We start from the raw sequence: 27405 nt of genomic DNA on the forward strand, positions 1-27405 counted from the left end.
AAACCATATCTTTTCTCCTTTCAGCCAGTACATCTAATTTGTTACACTTATATTTGAAGAAAAGGGAATGGGTGGCAGATTATTGGATTCCTTGAAGTTTTTCTAGGTTTTTTTGGTTCTAGGACTTTAATAAGGGCAGTAAGAACATAGATCTTTGTTTTGCTTGGATTTTCTTTACTTTCCCCCATATTTTCCTTTTTTCACTATCCAAGCTTCCAAGAATCTATTTTTCACCCACCTTCATCTCAAATACACAAATTAAATAGATTATTGTGATTGTGAAACTATATAATACATTCAATGCAGTTCATCTGATGTTAGAAGAATACCTAAGTTTTACATTTCTTTTAAAAATCCAAGTGTCAAAGAGGAACAGGTAGAATGCCTAAATATTACAAAAAAAGAGGAACAAACTTTTCCAGTTTAACATGTAGAGTAGGAGAATAAGTAGTTAAGAAAGCGAATTTTTTTTTTCATGTTTGTAGCTTCAATAATGGAAGATGGGCGGTTCTGCTCTGGAGCCTTTGTGTGAGTAGTTATAGCATTTAAGGAAATAAACTGTAATGATAATGCATTCTAAAACCTACTGGAAAAAATACTGTCATATGCATATATACTTACCACCTATAAATGATTTAATTAAACGTTAGTCTTCTGCACTTCTACTCTGATATAAAATTTGTTGTACATAGTTCATACCTGCTTGATTACTTTTGTAAAGTGAAACTAGTTTCCCAAATGTGATATGCAAGAGTAAAATTTTCTAAATTACAGAAATTTTTAATGCTATTATATCATCATAGATAATTCTGAATTTATTTCTTAGTTCAGATTAGATTATAATGTTTGATTTCATTTTAAGTACTTGAAAACCATCCATTCTATAGATGAGCATTGCCTTGAAGTGCTTCAATTTGAGAACCTTGAACAGTATTGCTTTAGTGTATCTTTTGTTATTTCTAAGATAATATGGCATAACATTCGAGAGCAATAAAATGCCTTGACCAAAGAGGATTTTCTGTCTTATATACTGTTCTTAAGGATATGCAAGAGAAGATTGAATATACAAATGTTTTTGAGTCAGATCTTACTGAAATATGTAAGATTTTTATCTAGTTTTCTGAAGAGCCTGAACTTAATTGATACTTATTGTTTATAATATCATTCTTAAAGCTAAAAAGAAACCTTAGGTGTCCTTATGATTTCAGCCGCATTTAGATCTCTTAACTGAATAAAAAACTTAACACGTATTCACTTTTAATTTCAGTCAAGGACGTTTAGCTCTATTGTATATTGGTTTTTTAACTTTTTACTAAGAGTATGATACGTAGTAAATTGTAATAAGTAGAATGTAGAAAGGCCCAAACGTTTTAACAGAAAAATAGATGGGTAGTTAGGCTTCTAATACTTGTATCTTATTGCCCTCCTTCAGAAGTTTCAAATGTCAGGTATTGGCAAATAAATTACCTAGGTGGGGAGGGCTTTATAGAATGCTTAAACAACTGGAAGCAGAGATACTTTTCAAGGACACATGAGCACTATTTTGCTTTCTCCACCAGGATGAAAAGATCACTCTTTTAATACTATATTTGGTTCAAGGGCTGGTCGATAACTAATATTTGTAAGCCTATCTTTAACTGGAAGCATGCAAGTTATTAAATATTTCCCCCAAACTACTGCAGCACCAATATGAAGAGGCAATGAGAGACAGAATTGAGTTTTTCTAGATCTGGCAAGTTCTTACCTAGCATAGATAGTGTCATTAGCAGTTCTAAGCCTTTGATAGGGATCCTGGGGTTAAGGGGTGCTGTATAGTAAGATGTACTGTACTAGTTTCTGTGTATAGCCACCTCACTTTCAATAAAATTCTGTATTTGTGGCAAATTGAATAGGGCAGTTAATCTAACTTTATAATGAATATTTAGGTGGCCTTCCTGCCATATTAAATAGTCTACCAAGATCACTTTTTGTAATCTAAAAAAATTCAACTCTAACCTAATAAAGCTGTTTTATTGGAAAGCAAATAAACCACCTGACCGACCTTTCCAGTGAAAGAGCCAGAATTTGTTGAAATTAGTAAAGAAATATGAAACTTTGGCCACCTAAATGAGAACATATATTTTAAAATTACGTGTTCAGTTTACCATGAAGCAGTAATGTGATGCTACTATATCATGCTATGCATTTTTTTTAATCTTGGGTATTTTACACATGAAGAGAATGGTGTCCCGTAATTTGTAATAGTCAAAACTTGTGAATCTCAAAATTTCTAACATTTAGGTTAAGAGAGGTCTCCCGGAAAATGTAGTGCTGATTTTTACATGAAGACAGTCTTCAGGAAGTTTTAAAGTAGAAAATGAGAGTAGTGTAAGTCAAGGAAAACTATGAGCTTAACTGATAAGAAAAATTATAGGAGTGGCTGTCTGGGATCTAAGCCAGCAGCCTCTGGAAGAACTCCGGGATGACTTTTAAATACTAGCTCAGGAAATCAGTTGTACTTAAAAGAGCAGCTTTTTTGAAGAGGGGCTCTGTCTTAATGACATTACTGTAAAAAGAATGGAACTGACCCCCAAGTTGCTTTCTATTTGCAGGGGGCAGGAGTGCAGATTTAGTATGCACTGGCAATGTGATGTATTCTTAGAAGTCATTCTAAAAAGTGTAATTTGTTCTCTATTATAAGACGTGAACATTCCAGAATTCATTACAGAATGAAATACTCAGGATAGCATATGCAGGTTTCAGATTCCTTGATCAGGCATCTGTTTACATCATGCTGTCCTCATTTCTACTACTTTTTCATCTACACTACCATGTATAATATAGGTATGTACATATCAAAGGACCAAAAAAGGTAAAATGAGTGAATGTCTAAATTAGTATTCTGTTGCAAAAAACTTCAGAATCAATTCAAATTTACTGAGAACACACCCAGTAATTTTCATTTGAAGTAATAGGAGGTTGATTTTTCTTACATTCATATTTCTAAATTATGACTTAAAATTTAATATTGGAGCAACAAGTATTTGTTGATTGCAATTCTGTTTCGCTTTGTCTGAACTATCTGCCAGATGGTTTCTGCCATGGTTGTGCTAATTAAAATGCATTGCCTAACACTGCTTGCTTTGATTCATGTGGTAGCTTAAAGATTTTTCGTTTTATGGCATTTGTTAACTGTCAGCTCTTCTTTACCTTACTTCCTTAAAAGTTTTTACTTCCCCTTTCTCCTATTCTTCCACCTAAATTTGAGTTCAGTTTTTGTTGTTATTGCAATGGTGATGTAATGGTTTATAGACACATGTGTTGGGTGGTTCCTCAGATTCACAAATGTTGCTGTGTTGCTAATCTGAAAAGAGAATTCCAGACACTTTTACAAGCCTGTCTCATCACCGCTAATTTTAGAATGAGTGTGTTGAATGAAATGTGACTAAAATTGCTTATTAGTCATGGTTGTGGGGATCCTTTTTGTCCTCGGGAAACAGGGGTAGTTGAAAGTATTCGTGAAAGTGATCTAGTGGGTCTAATTCAATACATGCACAGTTTGTTGTTTTAATGTGTAATGAAAAGTTGAAAGTTTTGGACTAAAATGACATTTGAAGTAAATTTGAATTCAAATTATGCAAAAAATCATAAAACATAACTTAAAATGGAAAAAAACTGATGATGTCTTACATTTGCAAGAGGAGTTACAAATTTGAGTTTTTATATTCACTACATATATTATTCCATTAAACATTCTTATTCCATTGTAAGGTCCTTTTAGTTTATCTGCAGCATAATAATGGGGTCATGTGGGTTAAGGTGCTAAATTATATTGCTGATTGGTTTTAAAAAGATGTTTCTATGAAAGATTCTGGAAGTCTAAAATTTTAAGAATGAATTCTGTCTACTAATCGGGAAACTACAATTAGAGTGAGTACATGTTCTAAGTGTTGCCACTAGTTGAGAAATTACATAATACAGATTTCAGAGTCAAAAGAATTTTGAGTATTGTATCAGCTGTTACTCAGTATTTTGGTGTTTCCTTTTAGACAGCTGATCTTTCATGTTAGAGGATACTGCATAAACAGCCTTATTCCCAAATAAAAGTGCTGAGTGAAGCTAATGCTCAATTCATTGTTTTGCTGAGGACTTATATATGTATAATTCTTTCATAAATTGATTTTGAATTAAATAAATTATAAGCATAGAAGTTTCTAAAGCAGAATTAACAAAATAGCCCATTTCAACAAGCTGTGTATTTGAGAACAGAGTGACAGTTATTAACATCCAGTGGGAAATTAAGAGTTGTTGTTCACAAATAATAAATTACTAGATTCTGACAAAGACTAATGGGGATTAAGTAAGCATGACTCAGTATAATAAATTTAAGCCTAAGCATCTTTTAGACCCTGAAATGAACAAGATATTGCTGCCAGTTAAAGTCAGTTGTGTCTTACAACCTGCTAGCTGTCTTGCTGTAAAAAACTGTAACGTAAGGCCCTTGAAATAGATGCCGTCATCAGCCCCAGCCCCCAAGCATTCATCTATTTAAACACATGACAGAAGATGGTGGAAGAGAGTTCAGCAGCTATTCATGTGGTAGAAGTGGTTATTGTATTAGGACATACTCTGTTGTAGGCCAGCAACTTTTGAGTTAAAACACTGCAGCTGTTTCTCTTCCTTTCTTTACATCTTTCTCTTCTTTTTTTTTTTTTTCTTAGCAATAAACTCACTTTTTTTCCCCCCACAAACATTTTGTGTAGATCCAAGGAGCAACAAATTCCAACTTTCTGCTGTAGCAATTACACCCTTTTTGTCTGTTTGAATAGATTTTAGTATTTTACTTTTTTTCTTCTTTTTAAAGGCAACGGACAGCCAAGACGTAGATCCATCCAAGACTTGACTGTAACTGGAACAGAACCTGGTCAGGTAAGACAATATTCAAATTTCTATCTTTGAAGAATACTAGGTAGAAACCAAGAATTAACTGTAATCTACTCTGCAAAACTAGTTTTATGAGTTGACCTGAAGTTGTGATAGAGAAATTCATTGCACCTGAACTTAAACACTTAGGGGGAAAAAACATAGGTGCCATTGTTAATTTAACTTGAAAGATAATTTCTGAAAGTAGGTTTGTTAAACTCCATGAAAAAGTAAATTGTTCTTTAGCACTGTATATATGTTATATAGTTTTTATATATGTTTTAGTAAGTATTCGATTTTATAATGTAATGATTTATCATTAAAGTGTCCTTTAAAGTTAATCATTAGTGTGTCTCCTTTTTACTAATAAGGGTAACAAACACATCCCCAATAAGTTGCTACTCCCCTAGGGCCACATAGGGCATTGGCATACGTGGAGAACTCTAACATCTTTTAACTTGGCATATCCACTGGATTAATACTTTTTTCAAATATCCTTAAGATAATATTTACTGAGCAAATGTGTAAACTCTCGAAAGCTTCTATTCCAGTTGTTAAGATTTCATTGTTTATATTTCTGGATCCTCCTCTAAACTCTCCTTATCTCTTTATTACTGCTTCTTTGCAGATGATGCAGACAGTGTTATAATTTAAGCCATTACTGATTAGTGCAGAGTTTTAACCCACCAGGTATATAAAAGTAGCTCAATCATTGTTTTTTCTGTTACTCAGATTAATACACTTGACATATATAATTTATTATATACTATATTCTGTAAAATGAATGAAGATTAATTATGAGGTGTTTGTTTTCAGCTGTATAAGTTTTATGAGAGCAGCATAAAAGTAATGAAAGTAATAAAGTAATGAAATTATGTATTAAGAAGTATTAAGCATTAAATTATTAAGTATTAAGTAATGAAATTATTACTTCATGATCCATATTTTTATAAAATTTTAGCATTTACATATTAAAAACAATCTGATGTAATTTATGATAATGTATATTAGTACTTGTCATCCTAAAAAGGTATTTTATTATTATATCATTTTCATAATATACTTTAAATTTTGGAGATTCTTTGTAGTCATTAATAAAAAAGCCTTTCATACCCATCAACTTAACCAGCTTACCAAAAACCACTTCAAATATTTAAGTGGTGAATATCCTTGATCTTCATTTACATCTGGAAATATGTTTATTTCACAAAATGCTTATAAACACACATATATAAATAAAATATATATAGACACATTAATTTATTATGTTTTGTGATACTAGTGACTCTAAATCTTGATTTCATTATTTAAGGATAGTTTTTTTCAGTATATCTGTTTTGTTAAGACCCCAGAACTTTTGGCTGAAGTTTCCCATTTTCTCCCCCTCAGATACTTAAAAGTTTTAATCAGCCCATTTAGTAACAGATAGTTTGACATCTGCTATTTGCTTTGATTCTTTGGAGGCTTGATGAGCTCAGCCTTTTAAACTCTGTTTACTATTGCCATTGATATTCCAGTTATGAGAACTTCTAGCCAAGTGTTTGACTAGGAATGAGAAGCTTGCCCTAAGACATATCAGGAGCAGCTACTAGTTTGAAAGCTTTTCTGTAGACTCTAGAATAAAGGTGTTGCCATAATTCAGGACTGATCTTCCCACACCAGGTCTTACTTATTTCTTCACAAGTTCCACATTATTTGAGATTTTGGTTGTTATCCTTTTAATTCACAATACCTTCAGGTAGTAAAACGCTGGAACTGAGGCCAACTATGGGTGTGGGACAGTTGTTTGTGGAACTGTCATAGACCACTCTGAAAGATTTGGGGTGAGGGAGAGTTTGATATGGCAGTAAAACCTGTTTTGAAACAGGTGATATATGACCATTGTGTAGCCACATTTTAAAACTGATCCACTCTTTCAAAATTATTTCTGTTATAACCTTAAAATGCCTAATGTTCAGCTTGGCATGAGGGTGGCAAGTACTAATCCTAATGTGCTATGAAAACATTTCTCCCAAAAAGTGTATGATAAGTGACCATTAAATCTTTTAAATTACTCACAAAGATAATATTCATTTGAGGAAGAAAAGTATTCACAATATGTGTTTTCAAAATTGGAAGGTGCCATCCTTTTTGAAGTCTGGCTAAGTGTGATTAGGCAGATGCTCAGAGTTAATTTCTTTTTCTTTTTCTGGCCATGGGAATGCATGAAGAAAAGACTCTGGCCCACTGAGTACAATCATCAGAGAAGAGAGAGAACTTCCTAATAAAATGTAATAACATTACATCTTGTAGAGGAAAGTAAACTGATTGTACTGTGGCTCTTGACTCAAAACATAATCTTAGTAAAATCACTTAGAATTTCCAACTGTAAACTAAAATTAAATTGGTTGTTTTTCTGCTGCCATCCATTTGAGAGGAATAGTAAATGAAGCAAGCTTCTTAATGAAAAGTAATGATATAAGTATAGTTGTAAAAGATTGCATTCTTACAACATACAACTCACTTTTAAACATAGTTTTTTCATTAATTCAGGAAGCTTTTTAAACACTCAATAGATGTGACTTCCTAGAAGCTTTGAAAAGATACTGAGAAAGAAAAAAGCAGTCCCTGACATCCAGGAACTGGTTTGACACTGTGGCCTCACTGTTGTTAGAAGCCGGCGTTACTCTCAACGACTGGCTGTCAGAGCTAGACCATGTTACTGTCTTACTGGACATAATCTCTCAGAACAGCAACATCAGACAAGATAGTGCTGAGCCCATGATAAAAGGAGACAAAAGAAGACTACATCGGAATGTTTTCTAAGCACAGACAAAAACAAGGTCACTGTGCCAGCCACAAAATACTTAACATTGTCCTCTCCCAGCTATTAAGAGTGACTGCTGCTTCTGTACCTATTACAGCTTGGTCCTCACTCTGGACTGCCCTCCCTGTGGAATTGCCCTTGCTTTCTGACAGCAGCCAATCTGGAATGAACCCCTCCTTCCTTAGAGTTTCCCCCAAAATCACCCAACCAAAGCCTAAATCCTATAATACATTCTTTTTCTAAAACCCTCTTACTGATACAACCCATGCTGCCCCATGGTAAGCATTCTCCTTCACTGCAATAAATATTAAACCCAACTCTTTCCACTATTGGTGTGTTCCTGGCAGTCTTTGACTACAGGGCTTTGACAATACCAATAAAGCCTAGTTCCCAAGCACCTCATTTGGAGAGATCAGACTTATGCCCAAATCAATTAGAAAACTAGAGTAATAACAGCTTCCATTTGTTGTGCACTGACTTTGTGCCAGATAGGCTCTTAGTATACGTTATCAGAATGTTAATCCTGTTATCAGGATCTTAATCCTGTGAAGTTGGTACTTTTTCATCTCATTTGCAGCCAGGTAAAGTGAGGATGAGAAAAACTGACCTAAGTCTCTTACTTCCTTATACTGCCAGTAATTCTTATAACCAGGTTTTTTGTTTGTTTGTTTGTTTGTTTTTTATTATTATACTTTAAGTTCTAGGGTACATGTGCATAACGTGCAGGTATAACCAGGTTTTGAATCCAGACCTGATTCCAAAGCACACAAACTCTATACTCTAATCATTCTATCTTGCATGTGAAACTAGATGTGATGCATGCTGTTATAGCCCTAGATCTCTTACATTTAGGTATTTTAGCTTCTAATAGTCTGCATTGTCATTAATTATTTAAATAGTTGTTAAGTGATGATGAATTGTAGCTGTGTCATATCATTGAGCAAGGTTAACCTATCTTGGTAATAAATTTCTACCGACGACCGCACAAATTTATGTTTTATACACCTGGGTGAGCCATTCTGTGTTTCACTAAAACAATATACATTCTTATAAATGCCTGAATACCACTTCTGGAATTGTATTCAGTATAGATGTATATTCAAGAATTCCCTTAGAGGGGGCTGCAGTCAATGAAAATTATGACTGCAAGATGATACAGTTATGATTATTTAGAGAAGTGGACATGTTACATTTCCATATGGACTTCATAATCTACTTTTATTGTCAAATATGTGACTTTGGGCGAGTTCCTTAATTTCCCTGAGCTTCTGCATCCTTATCTACAAATAGGGACCATAACACCCACCTCCCAGAGTTCTTAACAGAGGTGAAAGTACCAGAGCACACAGTAGATACTAATCCATGTTGTGTGCCGGCCTCTCCACAGTGTGCCTCCCCGGGCTCTCGATGCCAATCCTTGCTCTCATGATAGTGTGTTACCATCCAGAAACAAAAGGAAAATAGCACTTGGAAAGGGAAAGAAGTAAAACCCACCAGTGTTGTTTCTGTTCATAAGGAAACCTTGTGTCGAGGATCATGGAAAGGATTTGCTTTAAAGGTCTCGTCGCATATTGAGTGATATTAATATACATTGTTATTACGTATTTAAGGGATGTGATTTATCGTACTACTCTTGTCCATCTTCATTCTGTACCTCCTTTTGTGTAAACAAATGTTCTGTTAAACTCTAAATCAAAAACTTACGTAATAGTTTTGAATAATTCCTTCTTCATACTATACCTTTCTATTGGAGAATAGACACCTTTCTTTTTTTCTTTTTTTTTCCCCAAGACAGAGTCCCCCCTGTCAACCAGGCTAGAGTGCGGTAGTGTCATCTCGGCTCATTGCAACATCTGCCTCCTGGGTTCGAGTGATTCTTCCACCCCAGCCTCCCAAGTAGCTGGAATTACAGGCGTGTGCCACCACACCTGGCTAATATTTTTTTTTATTTATTTTTAGTAGAGACAGGGTTTCACCATGTTGCCCAGGCTGGTCTCGAACTTCTGACCTCAAGCGATCTGCCTGCCTCAGCCTCCCAAAGTGCTAGGATTACAGTCGTGAGCCACTACGCCCAGCCTCTGTTGGAGAATAGACACCTTTCTATTGTAGAAGACCATGTAAGAATAATAAAATTCTGAAATTCCCTTATGAAAAACTGTAGTGAAGCCAAAATTAGATCAAGCCTACAGACCTTTAGATTAGAAACAATATTTTCAATACAACCTTCATGTATAGATTTAATTATCTGTGACTACCATAATAAAGTACCCATGGAAATCCACATTACCAACTTATACCCATTTTAAAAATATTTATATTATTGAGAAGTTACTTTAGCAAAAATATCATATAAGTCATCATTTAATCTCTGTGTTTTGTGCTTGTATAATTTTAGCTACTAAGATTTCTGAGGGTATTAAATAGCTTTTAAATGTCAGTCTAAATAATAACACTGGGCTTAAATTCCTGACTTATGAAAATATTTTCCCAGTCTTTCAGGTAAGATATTAAAAGCTGAGCTTTATTTTTGTCTGTAAAATAACTTCCAATTCCTTTTTATAAATATAGGGATAAATTTCTGGTCAAAGGCCAATTCCAGTTCATGTCTACTAATGGTAGACTGCCCCTGCGGTTTAAATTTGGCTTAATATTCTTTTGCTGCCTTAAATTGCTGTGTTGTGTTTCTGTACTCTTGGAACCACTTTCATATCCAATCCTTTTGGTAAGTCAGGTTTGCCTATATCTCTTAAACTTTGCAGTTAATGTGGGGATAGAATAAGTAATTGTAAATGTCTTAAAGGAAGGAGCAACTTAAATGAGTTTGAATAGTTTGAGAGCATTTGTGACTCTCAGAATTTTATCACTGATTTTAAAAAGTAGCTGCTATAAAAGCTTCTTCAGTAGTTGGTTACAAGCAGTAACATAAATTCAGCCATAGACTACTTTGAGTTTTTTGGTTAATTGTCAGACGTTATGTGTTCCTCTTATTTATGCCTTCTGTTATTCACATATTCAAAAACTACAATTATGCCTTGTTTTTAAATATTTCCTTAGTTTTTTATACAAATGTATTAGCATATTATTTATTGAGATAGACATTTCTTAAAATATAAAGATTTATTTATTAGTTTATGGATTTAAATCTAACTCTACGCTGGTCTAAAGACAGTTTTGAAACTTGCACTAAAAGTGCGAGTCTTATATTTCTTAGTTTCATAGCTGTTGGAAATGACAAGGGGGACAAACAAGCATGCATAGAAGGTACTAAGAGTTTCTTGGAAAGTAGAAGGTAAAAAGAAACATGTAGCAAAGAATCATTTTGCAAAAGATTTAAACTTAAGGAGTACTGTAAAATTCGTATTAGGGCCAACTTACTTGTTTTAATATTGCAAATGTTCAGTGACCTCTTTTTTAAATATACTGAATCCATTCTCATTTTTAAAACCTAATTATTGCTTCTACTATATCTTGTTGATTTCTCACAACTGATACTGATTGTCACATGTCACAAACATATGTGTCTCTTTTTAAAATGTACATTAGCAATACACTGACCCATAAATATGTACCTACTATATACCCACAAAAATTAAAAATTATTAAAAAAAAAAAAAGAGAGGAAAACAAAGTACCTCTCACTGTTTATTATCCTGAATCCATTGTGGGTTTTCAAGGCCTGAAATCATAGAATTTTAGCACTATATGGAACACTTCTCATCACATTCTTAACCCAGCCCCAACCCCTCTCCAGATAAAGAGAGGTTGAAGTGATCTAAAGCAGACATGACAGCATAATTAGAACTCACATACGATGGATTCTACTCAAAGGTACTTTTGTATTGCATTTCGTTTTACTTGTTGCAGTCTTGAATTTGAGTGTTTTATGTTAAAGCTAGATATGAGATTCTTCATGAATTTATTTTATGTTTTATTTTCTATAACTCTGTGTTCTTTTTAAGTTCTTTTCAAGTCTCCTCTTTGGTACTCAGTAACACATCAAGGACTTTTTAAAAAGTCCTTATGAAATCCATTTTGGAGACTGGGCACGGTGGCTCACACCTGTAACCCCAGCACTTTGGGAGGCCGAGGCAGGCGGATCACGAGGTCAGGAGATTGAGATCATCCTGGCTAACAAGGTGAAACCCCGTCTCTACTAAAAATCCAAAAAAAAAAATTAGCTGGGCATGGTAGCAGGCACCTGTAGTCCCAGCTACTCAGGAGGCTGAGGCAGGAGAATGGTGTGAACCCAGGAGGCGGAGCTTGCAGTGAGCCGAGATCACACCACTGCACTCCAGCCTGGGCAACAGAGCAAGACTCTTGTCTCAAAAAAAAAAAAAAAAAGGAAATCCATTTTAGTTTCTGTATCCTTTGAAAAGTTTTAATATATGAAATATTAATATGTAGATAAGAATGCATATAATGTATAAGTTATGAAAATAATAAAATGGACACTTCTGAACCCACCACCCAGCTTAAGGAATGGAACACTAACAATCCCAGTGAGGGTTGGTCCCTGTGTGTTCCTCACCTGTGGCCTTCCCTGTCATTCCCCCACCAACCCTCAGTGCCACATTCTGACATATATCATGTTTCCAGGTATCATAAATACCTTTTATCTGATTAGGAAATCCTCTTCCCACTGGGCACAGGGGCTCACACCTCTAATCCCAGCACTTTGGGAGGCCGAGGCAGGAGGATCGCTGGAGCCCAGGAGTTCGAGACCAGTCTGCACAACATGGGCGAGACCCCATCTCAACACAAATATATTTTTTTTAAATTAGCCATGCATGGTGCCGTGAGCCTGTGGTTCCAGCTACTCAGAAGGCTGAGGTGGGAGGATTACTTAGCCAAGGAGGTCAGGGCTGCAGTGAGCTGTGTTGGTGCCATTGCACGCCAGCCTGGGCAACAGAACAAGACCCTGTCTCAAAAAAAAAAAAAGAAAGAAAGAAAAAGAAATTCTCTTCTCATACATAGAATTTAAGTTTGTTAAATGTACTTTATATAAGTAGATGTTAAATGCTTTTTCTGCATCTGTTGAGGTTTTGTCCTTTAATCTGTTGATGTAATGAATTGTATTAATGGAATTTCCTAATGTCAGATGAGTGACCTTTGCAGTCATTTGCAAAGTTGGATAAACCAAACTTTTTAAATGATTTTTATTGCTTGTACACTGCCACATTATATTTGCTAATATAATTTTTAGAAATTATGACTTTTGTGTCTCTTTTTTTATTTTTTTATTTTTATTTTTTGGAAGTGAGGTTCAGTTTTAACTTTCTTTCTCACACTGTCCTTATATATTGATTTTTACTGCCTTCACAGAATGAGTCAGAAAGTTTCTTCTTTCTTTGTTTAGGATAATTTAAGATTGGGAAAATCTTTTTCTTGAATGTTTGATAGAACTTACCTGTAAAACCCTCCTCTGTGCTTGGTATTTTCTATAATGTATAGGAATTTTGGAAACTTTTTTTTTTTAAGAATGTGTTCATTTTTATAGTATTGTCTCTGATTTCAAAATACTATATTTTACTGTTTTTCATTTTGGGAGGCGAATTCTTTTTTTTAACTAAGTTAGGTCTCTAGCTTATAAATTATCAGTGTTTCTGGTTTTTTCATATATATATTTAGAGTTAAATGTTTTCCTCTCCTCTAAGTGCTCTTTTAGTCACATCCCCAAGTGTTAGCATGATCATGTTAAAATTCAGTTCAAGTATTTTCTAATGTCCCTTTTATTTTCTCCTTTGACCAATGAATTATTTAGAAGTGTTTTTCAAAACAGAAGATTTTTAAAGGTTTTGAAATCAGTATAAAAAGTAATTAAATTATGATACTGAAATGTTTTTAACATTTTTGAGATTTGCTTTACAGCTTAGTACATAATCAGTTTTCATAATCAGTTTTTATCAGTGTCCCATGAATGCTTAAAAAGAATGTGTATTCTTCATTTGCTAGGCATAAAGTCAGTTATGTTTAGATTAAGCTTGTTTTTTAATGGAGTTCAAGTTTTACTGTGTGTATGTTTTGTTTTATGTTTTGGTCTCCTTTTATATAATTTACAGAAGAATATTAACATATCTTACTGTGGGGCTGGGCACAGTTGCTCACACCTGTAATCCCAGCACTTTGGGAGGCCAAGGTGGGAGGATTTCTTGAAGCCATTAGGTCAGCCTGGGCAACATAGCAAGATCCCATCTCTACAAAAAGTTTAAAAATTAGCCAAGTGCAATGGCATGTAACTATAGTCCCAGCTACTCAGGAGGCTAAGGCAGGAGGATCACTTGAGCCCAGGAGTTTGAGGATACTTCCTTGAGTTTTTTGCTTTATCTGTTTATATGTACAGCATATAAATTTTGAATTGTTGGCCAGGCACAGTAGCTTATACCTGCAATCCCAGTGCTTTGGGAAACTGTGGAGGGAGAATCACTTGAGGCCAAGAGGTTGAGACCGGTCTCGGAACATAGCAAGACCCTGACTCCACAAAATATTTTAAAATTAGCTGGACACAATTGTGTGTTCCTGTAGTCCCAGCTGCTCAGGAGGCTGAGATGGGAGGATCGCTTGAGCCCAGGAGTTTGAGGGTATAGTGAGCTATGATGGTACCACTGCACTCCAGCCTGGGCAACAGAGCAAGACCTTGTCTTTAAAAACAAATCTCACTGTGATAGTGGATGTGTCCTTTTTCCTTGCAGTTTTTTTGATTTATCTATTTGTATGTACAGCATATAAATTTGGAATCGTTGGCCAGGCACAGTGGCTCATGCCTGTAATCCCAGCACTTTGGGAGACTGAGGCAGGAGGGTCACTTGGGGCCAGAAAGTTGAGAGAAGCCTGGTCAACGTAGTAAGACCCATGTCTACAAAATAATAATAATAATAATTTTTTAAAAATAAATTTTGAGTTGCTGTATTCTGAATTGAACCACTTATCATATTTCTCTAGTATTATTTTGGACCCTAAAATATGTTCTCTCTGGTATTAATATAGGTACTTTATTTGGGGTAGTTTTTGCCTGGTTTTCTTTTTTTATCCTGTAACTTTCTGTTTTCTCTGTCTCTGTAAATTAGGTATATCTCTTATAAATAGCATTTAATTCATCCTGACAATCTGATTTTTAAAAAAATATCTTAACTGGAGAGTTTAATTTATTTACATTTATTATGGTTACTGATAAGTTTGCTCTCTTATGTTTTCTCTTATTTCTCTTTTCAGCTTTCTTTTGAACTGAATAAATTTATTTTTAATTGTATTGTTTTCTTTCTGGTTTGGGAGTTACATACTACTACTTTTTGTAAATACATTTGAAATTTTAACATTCATGCCCAACCTCATAAAGATCTGTACCCTCATCCTGAACAATACAAGGATTTTTAAATCAGTGCTCTTCATGCTTTTGCTATTGTTATTTATAATTTTAGTGCCATCTTATTTGTTTGATACTTCTATAAATTCACTGTTTCCATCACTGAATGTTTTCAGTGTGTAGATTTATTTTCTGTTTATCACTATTCCTTATTGTGTCTTGATCCTTCCATCAAGTAAAATTTTTCTTCTTCCAAAAATACATGCTTGAAAAATTTCTGGGGTAAAAATGTATGGAAGGTAAACTCAGTTTTTGCCCATCTAAGAATGTTATTTTGGCCTCATTCTTCAAATTTTATTGGCTAGACAATTCTAGACTGGCAGTTACTTTCTTTCAGTACTTTGAAGATATTGTTCTACTTTCTTCTGGCTGCTTTTTCTATCTCCTGTTAATTGTTTCCTAGAATTTGAATGTACATGTTCCATGTTGAACTCAATTTGTGAGCTTCTTCCTATTTCTTATGCTTGGGATTTGTTGTGGTTGGAATTTGTTGTAACCTGCATCCAAACTGGAAATTTTTTGTGGATTCATGGTTAATACATTTCTCCCTTCCACCCAGAGCCACTAACCCAAGAGAGACAAATTTATTTCCTGTCCGCTTCTGTAGGACAGATTTTTCCCCCTAGTTATGTGACCTTTTCTCAGAGAGTGAAGCCTTTGCTGAGCTTTAGCTTTAAGCAGAGGTTTCTGCAGTCTTACTTCCATCCTACAAAGGCCCAAGGCTTTATGATCCATTCCTCTGAGTCCAGCAGCCTGTGAAAACAGTAGCTCTAGGCCACTGGTGTTCAGTTGAAATTCCCAGGGCTGTCAGCTTAAGCACTTGCTAGTTTCCTGATCTTGTTTTGTTTCTAATCTCAGAGTATTTCTTTTTTTTTTTTTTTTTTTTTTTTTTTTGAGACAGAGTCTCGCTCTGTCGCCCAGGCGGCTGGAGTGCAGTGGCCGGATCTCAGCTCACTGCAAGCTCCACTGCCTCCCGGGTTCACGCCATTCTCCCACCTCAGCCTCCTGAGTAGCTGGGACTACAGGCGCCCGCCACCTCGCCCGGCTAGTTTTTTGTATTTTTTAGTAGAGACGGGCTTTCACGGTGTTAGCCAGGATGGTCTCGATCTCCTGACCTCGTGATCCGCCCGTCTCGGCTTCCCAAAGTGCTGGGATTACAGGCTTGAGCCACCGCGCCCGGCTATTTCTTAGTTTCTTGCAAGTTCATCAGTTTTTAAGAGGTATGTGTGAGTGCATATAAATTTTTACATATATGTAAGAGAGGATTTATTTTGTTGTTTACAAGAGTTTTTTGGGGATCTCTAAGTCTCTTCTTTGCCTTTTAATGGAAACGTTCTCGTCATTTTTTTTTTAATCAAAAAATCACATTTTGTTTCTCCTATCACTTCTTGCTGTAGGTGAGCAGTAGGTCATCCAGTCCCAGTGTCAGAATGATTACTACCTCAGGACCAACCTCAGAAAAGCCAACTCGAAGTCATCCATGGACCCCTGATGATTCCACAGGTGACCAGTCTGTTTCTTCATACTTATGAAGTTCAATCAATCATGTTTATATTCATTTTCATTTGGCTATGTCATTACTCTAATTTTTACAAAGGCAGGCATTGTACTGTTGTTTAGATTTTTATATGAAATAAACTATTTAGCAATACGTGTTAAAATGCCATTTTGAATGCAGAGACAGAGACTGCCTTACCTTCTGTATTTTTTTTAATCCAGATACTAAACATGTATTTTAAAGATCATCTGTCTGGGGTTTTTTTCCAGTTGCAAAGCATGTTGAATTTTTGATACTTCAGCCTGTGATTTTCCTACTAGATGCATCCTACTAGATGATAGTAGTAAAGTCATTATTTTTTCAGTAACCAAAATCAGAGAATGGTAAAAATCATCCTCATCATCTTCCTCTCAGTCTTTTGTTCTAAGGACACAAGATGTCATGTACCTTAAGGTGAAAAAAATTCTGACCATTGACCTTTTGAATTGTTTTTAACTGATAAGAGACACCATTTTCAGTTATGCAAATATTCTATTAGACCTTTAGAAGCCTGTGAAGAGTTATTAAAGCTCCCCAACATGAATAACTAACTGGTCACAATATTAGTATTAATGTCCACCCGCCTAAAGGTAGTGATGGCATCATTTCATTATGGGCAAACAGGAAATGATGTGCCACAGTAGAATTATTTTTTCCCTAACTTTAAAAGAATACGTTGATAAATGTTTTTAAGTGTACTTATGAAATTTTTTATTTATATTATATTAGGTCATGAAGGGAAAGATGATCTCTTAAGCCCTTGGAAAATTAAAGCATTTGGTATTTTATATAAGATCGACTATGTTATTAATAGTAGCAATTAGATTGAAGTTTAAAAGTCAGCTTTCTGTCTTTACAAACTAAAATACAACTCAAGTATTTATAGTTATCTGATGTGGTTTGGTCAAGTTTATAATTTAATTTAAAAAATTAACTGGGTGGTTTTTCTCTGTGTCATGTAAGATAGAACTATGTTTAGCCAGGGTGTACTCTCCAGTTTTAGGAAGTTTAAATTTAGTGGTGGCAAAAACTCCTGTTTCACCCCTAGCACAGCCCAACCTAGGACTGTCCAGAGCATTCACCACTACGCAGCACATGTATAGAATTCATTATAGACTTGTTCCTCCCCAGTGGTAGACAGGGAAATGCTCTTGCCCAATTTTATCACTAACATTCAGGTGATAGCAGCTCTTTTTGATTTCTGAACCCTTTGGCAAGGGAGTATGCTCCCTGACATTACAGCATTTGCCCAGGTCTGGTACTCAACTCAGCAGAGCCTCCTGTCTTCAGTCTGTACTAATCTATATATGCCAGTCAACAGTGTGGCGAATTGTGACTTCATGGGGGTAAAATAAAAGATGTTTAAGCCTCTCTCTCACCTAACTGCTACATTTCTGCTTCATGTGTTGCTTCTACCTTCCAAGTCCTGTCCCATTGTTTCTTTTTTGTACCTAGAAACACCACAAAATATTAATTGCTAGAAATAACTTGCAATATCAGCTGAATTTTGTCTTTGCCTTGAAATACATTGCAAATGTGCGGCTATAACTTTGAATACATTTTGAAAATGGATGCTCTGGTTTAAGTTTATAATTAATTCAGCTTTGCAGTATTTCTAAGAAAAATATTGATAGCCAAGTTAATAGATTGGGAACCCTAAATTAGGGAACAGATAGGTAAAGTCTTTTTCTTTGAAGGCCCACTGACCAAGGAAAAAATTAAGAGTGTAAACCTAGGTTAAAACAACCTAATTAAATTTTTTTAATTTGAGAGGTTTTTGCGTATTTTCAGAGAAAGCTAAAGAGCAAAACAATTTAATAATCATAGCCGATAATGAGTGCTCTTCAGTTCCTATTTATAATATAATGGGTGTTTAAAAAGATACACATACTGAGAGGATCTAGTGAGAGAGATATCTAGACGCACAATAGAGGGAGCGGCAGAGGGGGAAACTCACTAAAGAATTTTCACCTGTGCTTAGTACTTTGCAAAGATGTATTAATATAAAGTATAAGGCATGGCCCCATTCCTTGCAGTCTGGTTAGAGTCATAATACTGACACATTAAAAATAAACTTATACTATATAATAACTTACTAAATTTATAGTACAAGCTGAGTGTTTCGATAGTTATAAGAGAAATCAATTAAACAAGACCTGGCATAGTCTCTGACCTTTTCATAAAATGATGAGACTTGTTCTTTAGTCATAAAGCAGAAAGGAGAAGGCAACATTCCACTGAAGGGAATGCATACTCAAGGAATATGAGATAGTAACAAGTGTTGTATTTGAGGGGTCAGAAAAGAGAGTTTGCCTAATTTAACCAAAGCGACATGTGCCTTGACATTCAGGAGAAGCAATTAGATTTGATTAGCAATTGAAACACACACACACACACACACACACACACGCAAAACTTTCATTAAATAATCTTCCAATCTTTGACCAATTATTGCTAGTAGAGACTGGAAGTTCAATTTCAATTTAGTTTGAAAGTGAGAAAGTGAAATCCCACTTACTTGTTTTAGAGAGAAGATGAAATTCAGTGAAGGACCTTAAGTTCCCCACCATAGAAGGATTTTAATTATTTGAATAACACAATCCTTGGACTTTTTTTCCACTCTCAGAATACCATGCAACATTGATGCATTATACTTAATTCTAAAATACATATCAGATACAGGGTGCTGATATAATGAGATATATAATGTATCAGTGATTTAAGAAAGAATAATAGGAATGGAAATCTTAAATTGAGGAAACTTTTTCAAGACACAAATTTTTCTAGTAAATCAGGAGGAAATCAGTCATTTTAAATCAGTTTTAGTTTTTTGGAAAGCAGTGTTTATGTGGGAGCATAGTCTGAAACTACTGTTGGGGTGGGAGGAGAGTTGGTCAGAGAAATAACAAATTAAGTGTATTTCTTGTTGAGCCACTTCAGAAAAACACACATTTATGTTAGTGCTTATGAGCCTTAATGGTAAGTGCCTTAAGTCTCTACTGTTTTTCTGTATTGCCCTCCAATATTTAATAAACATTACTTTTTCAGTATGCAATTCATACTATACTGTTTTAAATTGTTCTTTCTTTCTAATTCTCCATTTAATATGAATGATAATGATAACTACCGTCATGTGTTGAGTGCTTAATATATGCCAGCATTTCATAGTGTTCCTCACAGGTATTATCTCATTTGGTCTGATTTTGCTAATTAGCTTTTGGAGTTTCTTGCAAGCACATTCTCAGTGGCTTTAAAAAAAACAAAGCAAAAACAGCCGGGTGCGGTGGCTCAAGCCTGTAATCCCAGCACTTTGGGAGGCCGAGATGGGTGGATCACGAGGTCAGGAGATCGAGACCATCCTGGCTAACACAGTGAAACCCCGTCTCTACTAAAAAAATACAAAAAACTAGCCGGACGAGGTGGCGGGCGCCTGTAGTCCCAGCTACTCGGGAGGCTGAGGCAGGAGAATGGCGTAAACCCGGGAGGCGGAATTTGCAGTGAGCCGAGATCTGGCCACTGCACTCCAGCCTGGGCGACAGAGCGAGACTCTGCCTCAAAAAAAAAAAAAAAAAAAAAAAAAAAAACTAGAATATCAGCTAACAATAAATTAGAAGATTACTGAGCCAGCAACCCATCTTGAGTTTTTTTGGATTGCATACATTGCATCTGCTGTCATGCTGACTTGCCTTATCCATACCACTCCTTCAAGGAGTTATTCGTCAGAAAAAGACTGAACAACTCACTCATTTAGCTCATTTTTTCTCTACTAACAGTGGGAAAGCAACTACTTCTGAAGTAGAAAATTCTGTATTACTTCAGAGTTATTCTGCTTACTTCTGGAACTGTTCTACGTAACCATTAATGTTGAGAAGAGACTATCCCATGCATCTCAGTCAAGTTGTATGGCAGTTTTACCTCTTTTGAAATATAAACAAAAGCATTCTATTCAAATAATTTCATAAAATTGGCTAGTTGTTTGAATTAATCAACTTACCTGTTTTCGGCATGACATTGAGCGACAGGTTTCATCCTCTTTTTGGTTCCTTACTGTTCATATTTGTAATACACTCTCATCACCAACATCTCATTTTCTGCAGTGATTCTTACCGGGAAGGGTCACATTATAACCTATATAAATTGAAAGTGATCCGCTGGAAGAGAATGTGTCTCTGCTTTCTCCCGTTCCCTGTTAAGGAACATTGATATTAACAGAGTTGACATAGCCTTCTATAAAATAAACTTAGCATGATAAAGAAAACAGATGTGGGGTTTGATTAGATAGGGTCAATTAAGACTGAATTTAAAATATAAAGGTCTCATATCACTGTTTTTGTTTTTAATTAACTCAGAGCTTAGAAGCTCTGATATATTGTGTTCTATTCAGTTTATAGTCAACTTAAATTATAGGTATGAGAATATGATTGCATTCTCATATCTGATAATTGAATATCCTTTTTTTAACCTTTAGAATTCAGAAATAGACTCTTCCATTACCAATAGCCATAACTTTTAATTTACATAATATTTACTTTAGGGAAAAAAAGTATTTCATTCATGCTTTCTTGCTTTTCATTTACAATTATTTGTGACAGAAAATGAATAAAATGCATGCTTGAATTCCAGATACCAATGGATCAGATAACTCCATCCCAATGGCTTATCTTACACTGGATCACCAACTACAGGTAAAGGAGTACTTTCTCATTGGAAGCTGACTTTTTTCTTCTTAGAGATTTTAAAGCTGACAATTGTGTTGCCACCCATCATTCTACAGTCCTTAATTTATCCTTTTAGTTGGCCTCCTTAAACTTTTTAGAATCAAATCAAAATAAACAATTCTTTTGGTTAAGTTAATTAAACGTTAAATTGGCAGAATCATATTCTTATCTTTTCAGTCATCTTAAAATCCTCCAGTATCTTTCCTTAGTACTGCTAAGCATTACATTTTCACTGTTTAATTTTAGTGAGTTAAAACAAAACTCATAGGTTTATTTCTATCTAATACATTTGTGATACATTCTCGTGTTCGTAGTGACTGAAAATGTAAATAATATACTTCAGTGCCTCCTCATGAGTATGAGGGCTGTAAGCGTCTTTTAGTTTGATCCTGTTTGCAACCTGAAATGTCATACCAGAGACTACAACTCCAACAATCATGGTTCTCTGTAACAAACTGTTAAAACAGCAAGAGTAAATTTAAATGCTGAGTTAACTCTGACAAAAGGACACTGAGATTTTCTAGGGCATGGTTTAACACTTATTTTTAAAAGATCATTGCTTTAGTGCTATAAAAATATATCACAGTCTCTGTGTTAACTCTCAGCTAGATATTGAAATTTGATGTAATTATGTTTTAACATTCCTGATTATTTTCAGCCTCTAGCACCGTGCCCAAACTCCAAAGAATCTATGGCAGTGTTTGAACAGCATTGTAAAATGGCACAAGAATATATGAAAGTTCAAACAGAAATTGCATTGTTATTACAGAGAAAGTAAGTTATTTTTTATGAATAAAAATAAAAATACATTAGTATTTTGAGTTTAAAATATGATAAGGTGCAATGAAAACGTAGTTTTTAGAATTAGTCATTAAGTATACTTTCAACTTGTTTAAGCTTTAAGCACCCTTTTACTAAGAATTTTTTATGCAAAATTCAGTCCTTTTGACTATATCATATTAGTGCTATGGAAAATAAACTGGTGCTCTATACCCATTGTTTTATGTTCTCAGAGCTGTTTAGATTTATTGTTATAAAGATTTATTGTTTTCTTGTACATAGATAAAATAATTTGATTTACTAACATTCAGTTGTGCCTTATCTTAGAAACATTTTTGTAAATACACTTTTTCCAGGTGTATGTTTAGGATTCGATTACTTATTAAAATACTATATGTATTTCATAACTGAGTGTTTTTCTAAGGAGTTATAAAACTGCCTTCCTCCCTTTTTAAAGAAATCCAATCTAATTTCCTTACTACTACATTCACAGTTCTTAAATATGTATGTATCTTCAGTTTTCTTAAGCATGACCTTCAGGAAGTTTCATACTTAGGAAACTGAATTATTAGTGGTAACTAAAATGAAGTGTTAAGGAAAACATTTTGGCATCTTTATATATGTATGATAATAGGATTCCCTTCATTAATTTTAATCTAAATAAATGAAAGCTTTTTTTCTGAATTTGTGAAAAGCTTTCTGTATGTGCTTCAAAAACAAAGAGAAAAAATTGTTTTATCACAATTTATTGATACAGTGATTTAAATGGAACCAACCTAGTATTTGAAAGGTAAGCCTAAATAGGAAATTAAATACTACAGTCTGGAAATCGTAGAAGTAATTATAGAACTGCTGGCACTTTATGTTGAGAAAGCTTGATTTCTTATTTCACGTATTTAACCTATACTTTTGCCATACTTTAATCATTTGAAAGAAGAATTCTATGCTGGAAAAAACAAATGGTAGAGTAGGCTGTTGGCTGTGAAAACTGTGACAGTTTTAATTAATTTTAAATACTTTCAGAAATAGTATTAGGTAGTTATTTTGCTTAAGGACCTTTTATTAATTGCTCATTTATATCCAGTAACTTCACTTTAGGAAATGCCTAAAGATGCATCTTTTTTGGGAATACTTAATAGTTCCCGAATAAAAGGGACTTAAATAAGTTTATCAGACTATAAAAGAATGAGGGTCTTTCCTGAAAATGCTTGTAAATGTAAGTATTTTAAAAGAAGTGGTACTTTGTAATTTTTCTCACTGCTTTAAAATGGGAAAAAGCTTTAAATTCAATAGCATTTATTTTAATTAGCTTGCAAATTTTCTGTTAGCTTACCACTCTCTACTATAGTTAAGTATGATTGTGACTTCAGAATGCGAATGAGTATAAAAGTAGAATGTGAATGATAAAAACTTCATATTTTCCCATAGCCAGATAGAACCTTTTCCAACCATTTTTCATCCTTCCTATACAAAAAGAGGATAGAAAATGAAATTTTCTGAAACTTTTATTTTACCATTTTATCTGCTTCACTATTTATCCAAGTACAGTTACTTAATAAAAGGATTATGATATTTGTATGATTACACTAGAAATAGATGAGAGTTCCACCCCAGTCCATAATTATGCTTGAGCAGTGTACCTAAGATGCAAAATGATAAACCCAGAATAAAAATTCTCACTAATTGAGCTTCCATCGTCAGCTAGTAAGGTATGAATTTTTCCATCATGTGTAATATTATGTGGTATTTGTTTGTAGGCAAGAACTAGTTGCAGAACTGGACCAGGATGAAAAGGACCAGCAAAATACATCTCGCCTGGTACAAGAACATAAAAAGCTTTTAGATGAAAACAAAAGCCTTTCTACTTACTACCAGCAATGCAAAAAACAACTAGAGGTCATCAGAAGTCAGCAGCAGAAACGACAAGGCACTTCATGATTCTCTGGGACCGTTACATTTTGAAATATGCAAAGAAAGACTTTTTTTTTAAGGAAAGGAAAACCTTAAAATGACAATTCATGAGTGTTAGCTTTTTGGCGTGTTCTGAATGCCAACTGCCTATATTTGCTGCATTTGTTTCATTGTTTATTTTCCTTTTCTCATGGTGGACATACAATTTTACTGTTTCATTGCATAACATGGTAGCATCTGTGACTTGAATGAGCAGCACTTTGCAACTTCAAAACAGATGCAGTGAACTGTGGCTGTATATGCATGCTCATTGTGTGAAGGCTAGCCTAAAAGAACAGGAGGTATCAAACTAGCTGCTATGTGCAAACATCGTCCATTTTTTCATATTAGAGGTGGAACCTCAAGAATGACTTTATTCTTGTATCTCATCTCAAAATGCTAATAATTTTTTTCCCAAAAGATGGTATATACCAAGTTAAAGACAGGGTATTACAAATTTAGAGTGATTGGTGGTATATTACAGAAATACGGAACTTTTAGGGATAGTTCAGTGTAAGGGCTTTGATGCCAGCATCCTTGGATCAGTTCCATCCGTAAAATATGTAAAGGTAAGTGGCAGCTGCTCTATTTAATGAAAGCAGTTTTACCGGATTTTGTTAGACTAAAATTTGATTGTGATACGTTGAACAAAATGGAACTCATTTTTTTTTAAGGAGTAAAGATTTTTAATTCTGTGATTGTGTGTATGTGTGTTGAAACTGTAAAGCTTTTATGACTAATATTAATCTCTTAAATGAAATTAAAAGGCAAAAGAACATGATTGAGCTTAAATGATCATTTCTTCCTGCAATGATTCTTCGATTGTTTTCTCATGTATTTGAAAAAAAAATGAAGAAAAATAATGGAAAATGGAAATTATTGCTCCAGCTAAAAAAGGCTTGGGCTTAACTTTCTTTTTATGATACCAAATGAGGAATAAACCAGGCAAATCAGAAGGAAGTCAAAAAAGTAAATATAAATTCAACAAGTATCCTAATTATCCTGGATATTGAAATATTTGATTTTCCTTACAATCCCATTCTAGAATGCCTGCTGCCTTTCAACACTTTTAAAATAATTTCAACACTTACAGAGTATTTATATTGTTACCAGTAATTTTGCTACCAAAACCTTCAGAATAACTTTAATAATAAAATGACATTGAAATAATAGACTATGCAAACTCTATATTTTTTCAGGTGGTGTTAAAACAAGTCACATTTTGATACCAATACAAGGTGTCTTTCAAACAAGGATATCATCAATCTGATTTTTATAGCATTAATGTTTTAGGAAGAAAAAGTTCAAAATGAAGGCATTAATTGCTGTGATTATTAGAATTCTGTCATGATCGTATTGCAGTTTTTGCTCTATTTCAGATAAGCAAGATCTAAGAAGTTATCAAAACTATTCTTTAAAATGTTAAAGCAGGTAACTTTTTCTTCCATTATTTTTTCCTCCTACCACTGAGTTTTATAATGAATTCCTTGTGTATACAAGCAATACAGGTGAAGGACAGTTTGTACTAAACTGTTATTTTTAGCTTCTTCAAAAGCTATTTTAGAAAGCTTCCTGGAAATAAATGTCTTCTATCATTTAATTTAAATAAAAAGAGTGTTATTGTTCTGAAATAATTTGATTACCTAGCTGAAACAGATATTGGGTTCAGCATAGTAATAGTAAAATAAAATCGGCAGAGAAAATAACTGTAGACTAGGATAAAGCATGACTCCTCCATAGCATTGTTGCTTGTATGTACATCTCTGTCACTCCACTGAAAGGGACCTAGTCACTTTAAAGAGGCCTTTTATCTCAGAGCACGAGATATCCAAGCATGAATGCTAAGGCTTGATGTTGCCATTAGGATTTAGCATTCAAGATTTCAGATCTTATTTCTAGTCATTGATGTGTTTTGCTGTATCATAACACACTTAAAGGGAAATTTTATTACAGTTTTTACTTGTAGTCATTTCATAAAAATATCCAAATAGCTAAATGGAAGAAAATAGTAGATTTAGTCGTGGTACCAAATGCAAGAGGCTGTTGAACAGTTGCTTGTTTGTTTACAATAAGTTCCTTGGGATTTTCAGTACTGTAGTTGCCCTGGACATTGAGTACAGTTCAGCCTTACTCTGTTTTTAAGTAGTTGTGTTGTCAATTTCGTGCTTTTAAGTCCTGATGATCCCTGGAGATGGGAGAAAAAGATACCGGGGATAATTAAAATCCACAGCCAGTTTCATCAGTGTCCTTATCCATCAAACCTGCAAATAAAAATGTTAACAAAGAGCCAAACTTATTCGCTCTGGTTTTACAATTTATTTTGACCTTCGTTTTTTGGGTGGAAATCACAAACAGCCAAGCAAGTGGCTGGAATGCTCCAGTCTAAGAAATTCAAAAACAATCACTGAGTAAGCCCTAATTACATTTTACTCTTGCCTCCAGGGAAAGAAAGCAAGCTTTTATCTAATCTAGTGGGAAGTATTCATGAGCAATAAAAATCACTTTTTTGAGTTGAATAATAATCAGTTAAGAATATTTACCATATAGCAACACAGCATATAAAGATGTGTTAAAAGTTGTTTACAAATGTTTGACTATTTTTGCTGAAGTATTTTAGAGTATTGAATGTCTTCTCTCTTCAGGTTTCTTTCATGTTCCTAATTTCAGCTCCTGTAGCCAGAGATCACAGGTCTTCCCTGTGAAACTTTGGTTTCTTTCTATAAATGTGTGTGGTTTTCAGCGTTCAACTCCTGTCTTCAAATGGTAGTAAGTTCTACTTCTCCTTCTGTCATTCAGAACATTTTGTCAAATGATGTAATACAGAAATTCTTGTCCATACTTGTAATTGAAGGAAGCTTTTTAGATTTATTTTTGTTTTTAATAAAATTCAGATTACTATTCTAAACTGGTACGTAAAAGTGGTGAATGACTTGTATCAGCAAATGAGCTGTGAGGTGTTTTGCTTTAGCACCACGTTTACCTTACACAGAACCTAGTAAAAACTGAAATGGCACTTTTGTACCATAATCAGGGTTTTTAAGAGGCTGGGTAATTTGCCAGTTAACACATCATCTCTTGCATTTCAAAGTTTTGTGTTAAATGGAGCTCTTCACAATTTCGTGAGTCCTAATTTGTATGAAGCACAACATGTCATATATCACTAAGTGGTTCTTCTCATCAGAAAACTGTTTTCTTAGAGTATTTCTAAGTTAAATTAGGTATTTCATTCCTTTATCAATCTGCTGGCTTTCCAACCTAAACATATGCACACATTCTTATAAACTCTACCTTCATTTTAGTAAATCCATCCATTTAATTGCTCATTCTTTTAATAAATATTTGTTTATCATAT

At 34.3% G+C, this 27405-nt stretch overlaps 1 protein-coding gene across 5 annotated transcripts in view; it reads left to right on the plus strand.

Annotated features, from left to right (window-relative positions):
- Positions 1–26958, plus strand: part of MAP3K7 (mitogen-activated protein kinase kinase kinase 7) — a 73618-nt gene extending 46660 nt beyond the window's left edge. Inside the window, exons 12-16 of one of the 5 annotated variants that reach the window (XM_023205312.2) lie at positions 4844–4908; positions 16466–16571; positions 21229–21290; positions 21982–22097; positions 23861–24834. In XM_023205312.2, coding sequence (XP_023061080.1) covers positions 4844–4908; positions 16466–16571; positions 21229–21290; positions 21982–22097; positions 23861–24041 — 530 coding nt within the window. In that variant the 3' untranslated portion in view covers positions 24042–24834. Of the gene's footprint in view, positions 1–4843; positions 4909–16465; positions 16572–21228; positions 21291–21981; positions 22098–23860 lie in introns of all 5 variants that reach the window. The other 4 variants (XM_023205311.3, XM_023205314.3, XM_023205315.3 and 1 more) reach the window with 4 other exon arrangements.
- Positions 26959–27405: the final 447 nt, after the last annotated feature.

This window comes from Piliocolobus tephrosceles, chromosome 5 (genome assembly GCF_002776525.5).
Source record: "Piliocolobus tephrosceles isolate RC106 chromosome 5, ASM277652v3, whole genome shotgun sequence".
In the NCBI taxonomy this organism is placed as follows: domain Eukaryota; kingdom Metazoa; phylum Chordata; class Mammalia; order Primates; family Cercopithecidae; genus Piliocolobus; species Piliocolobus tephrosceles.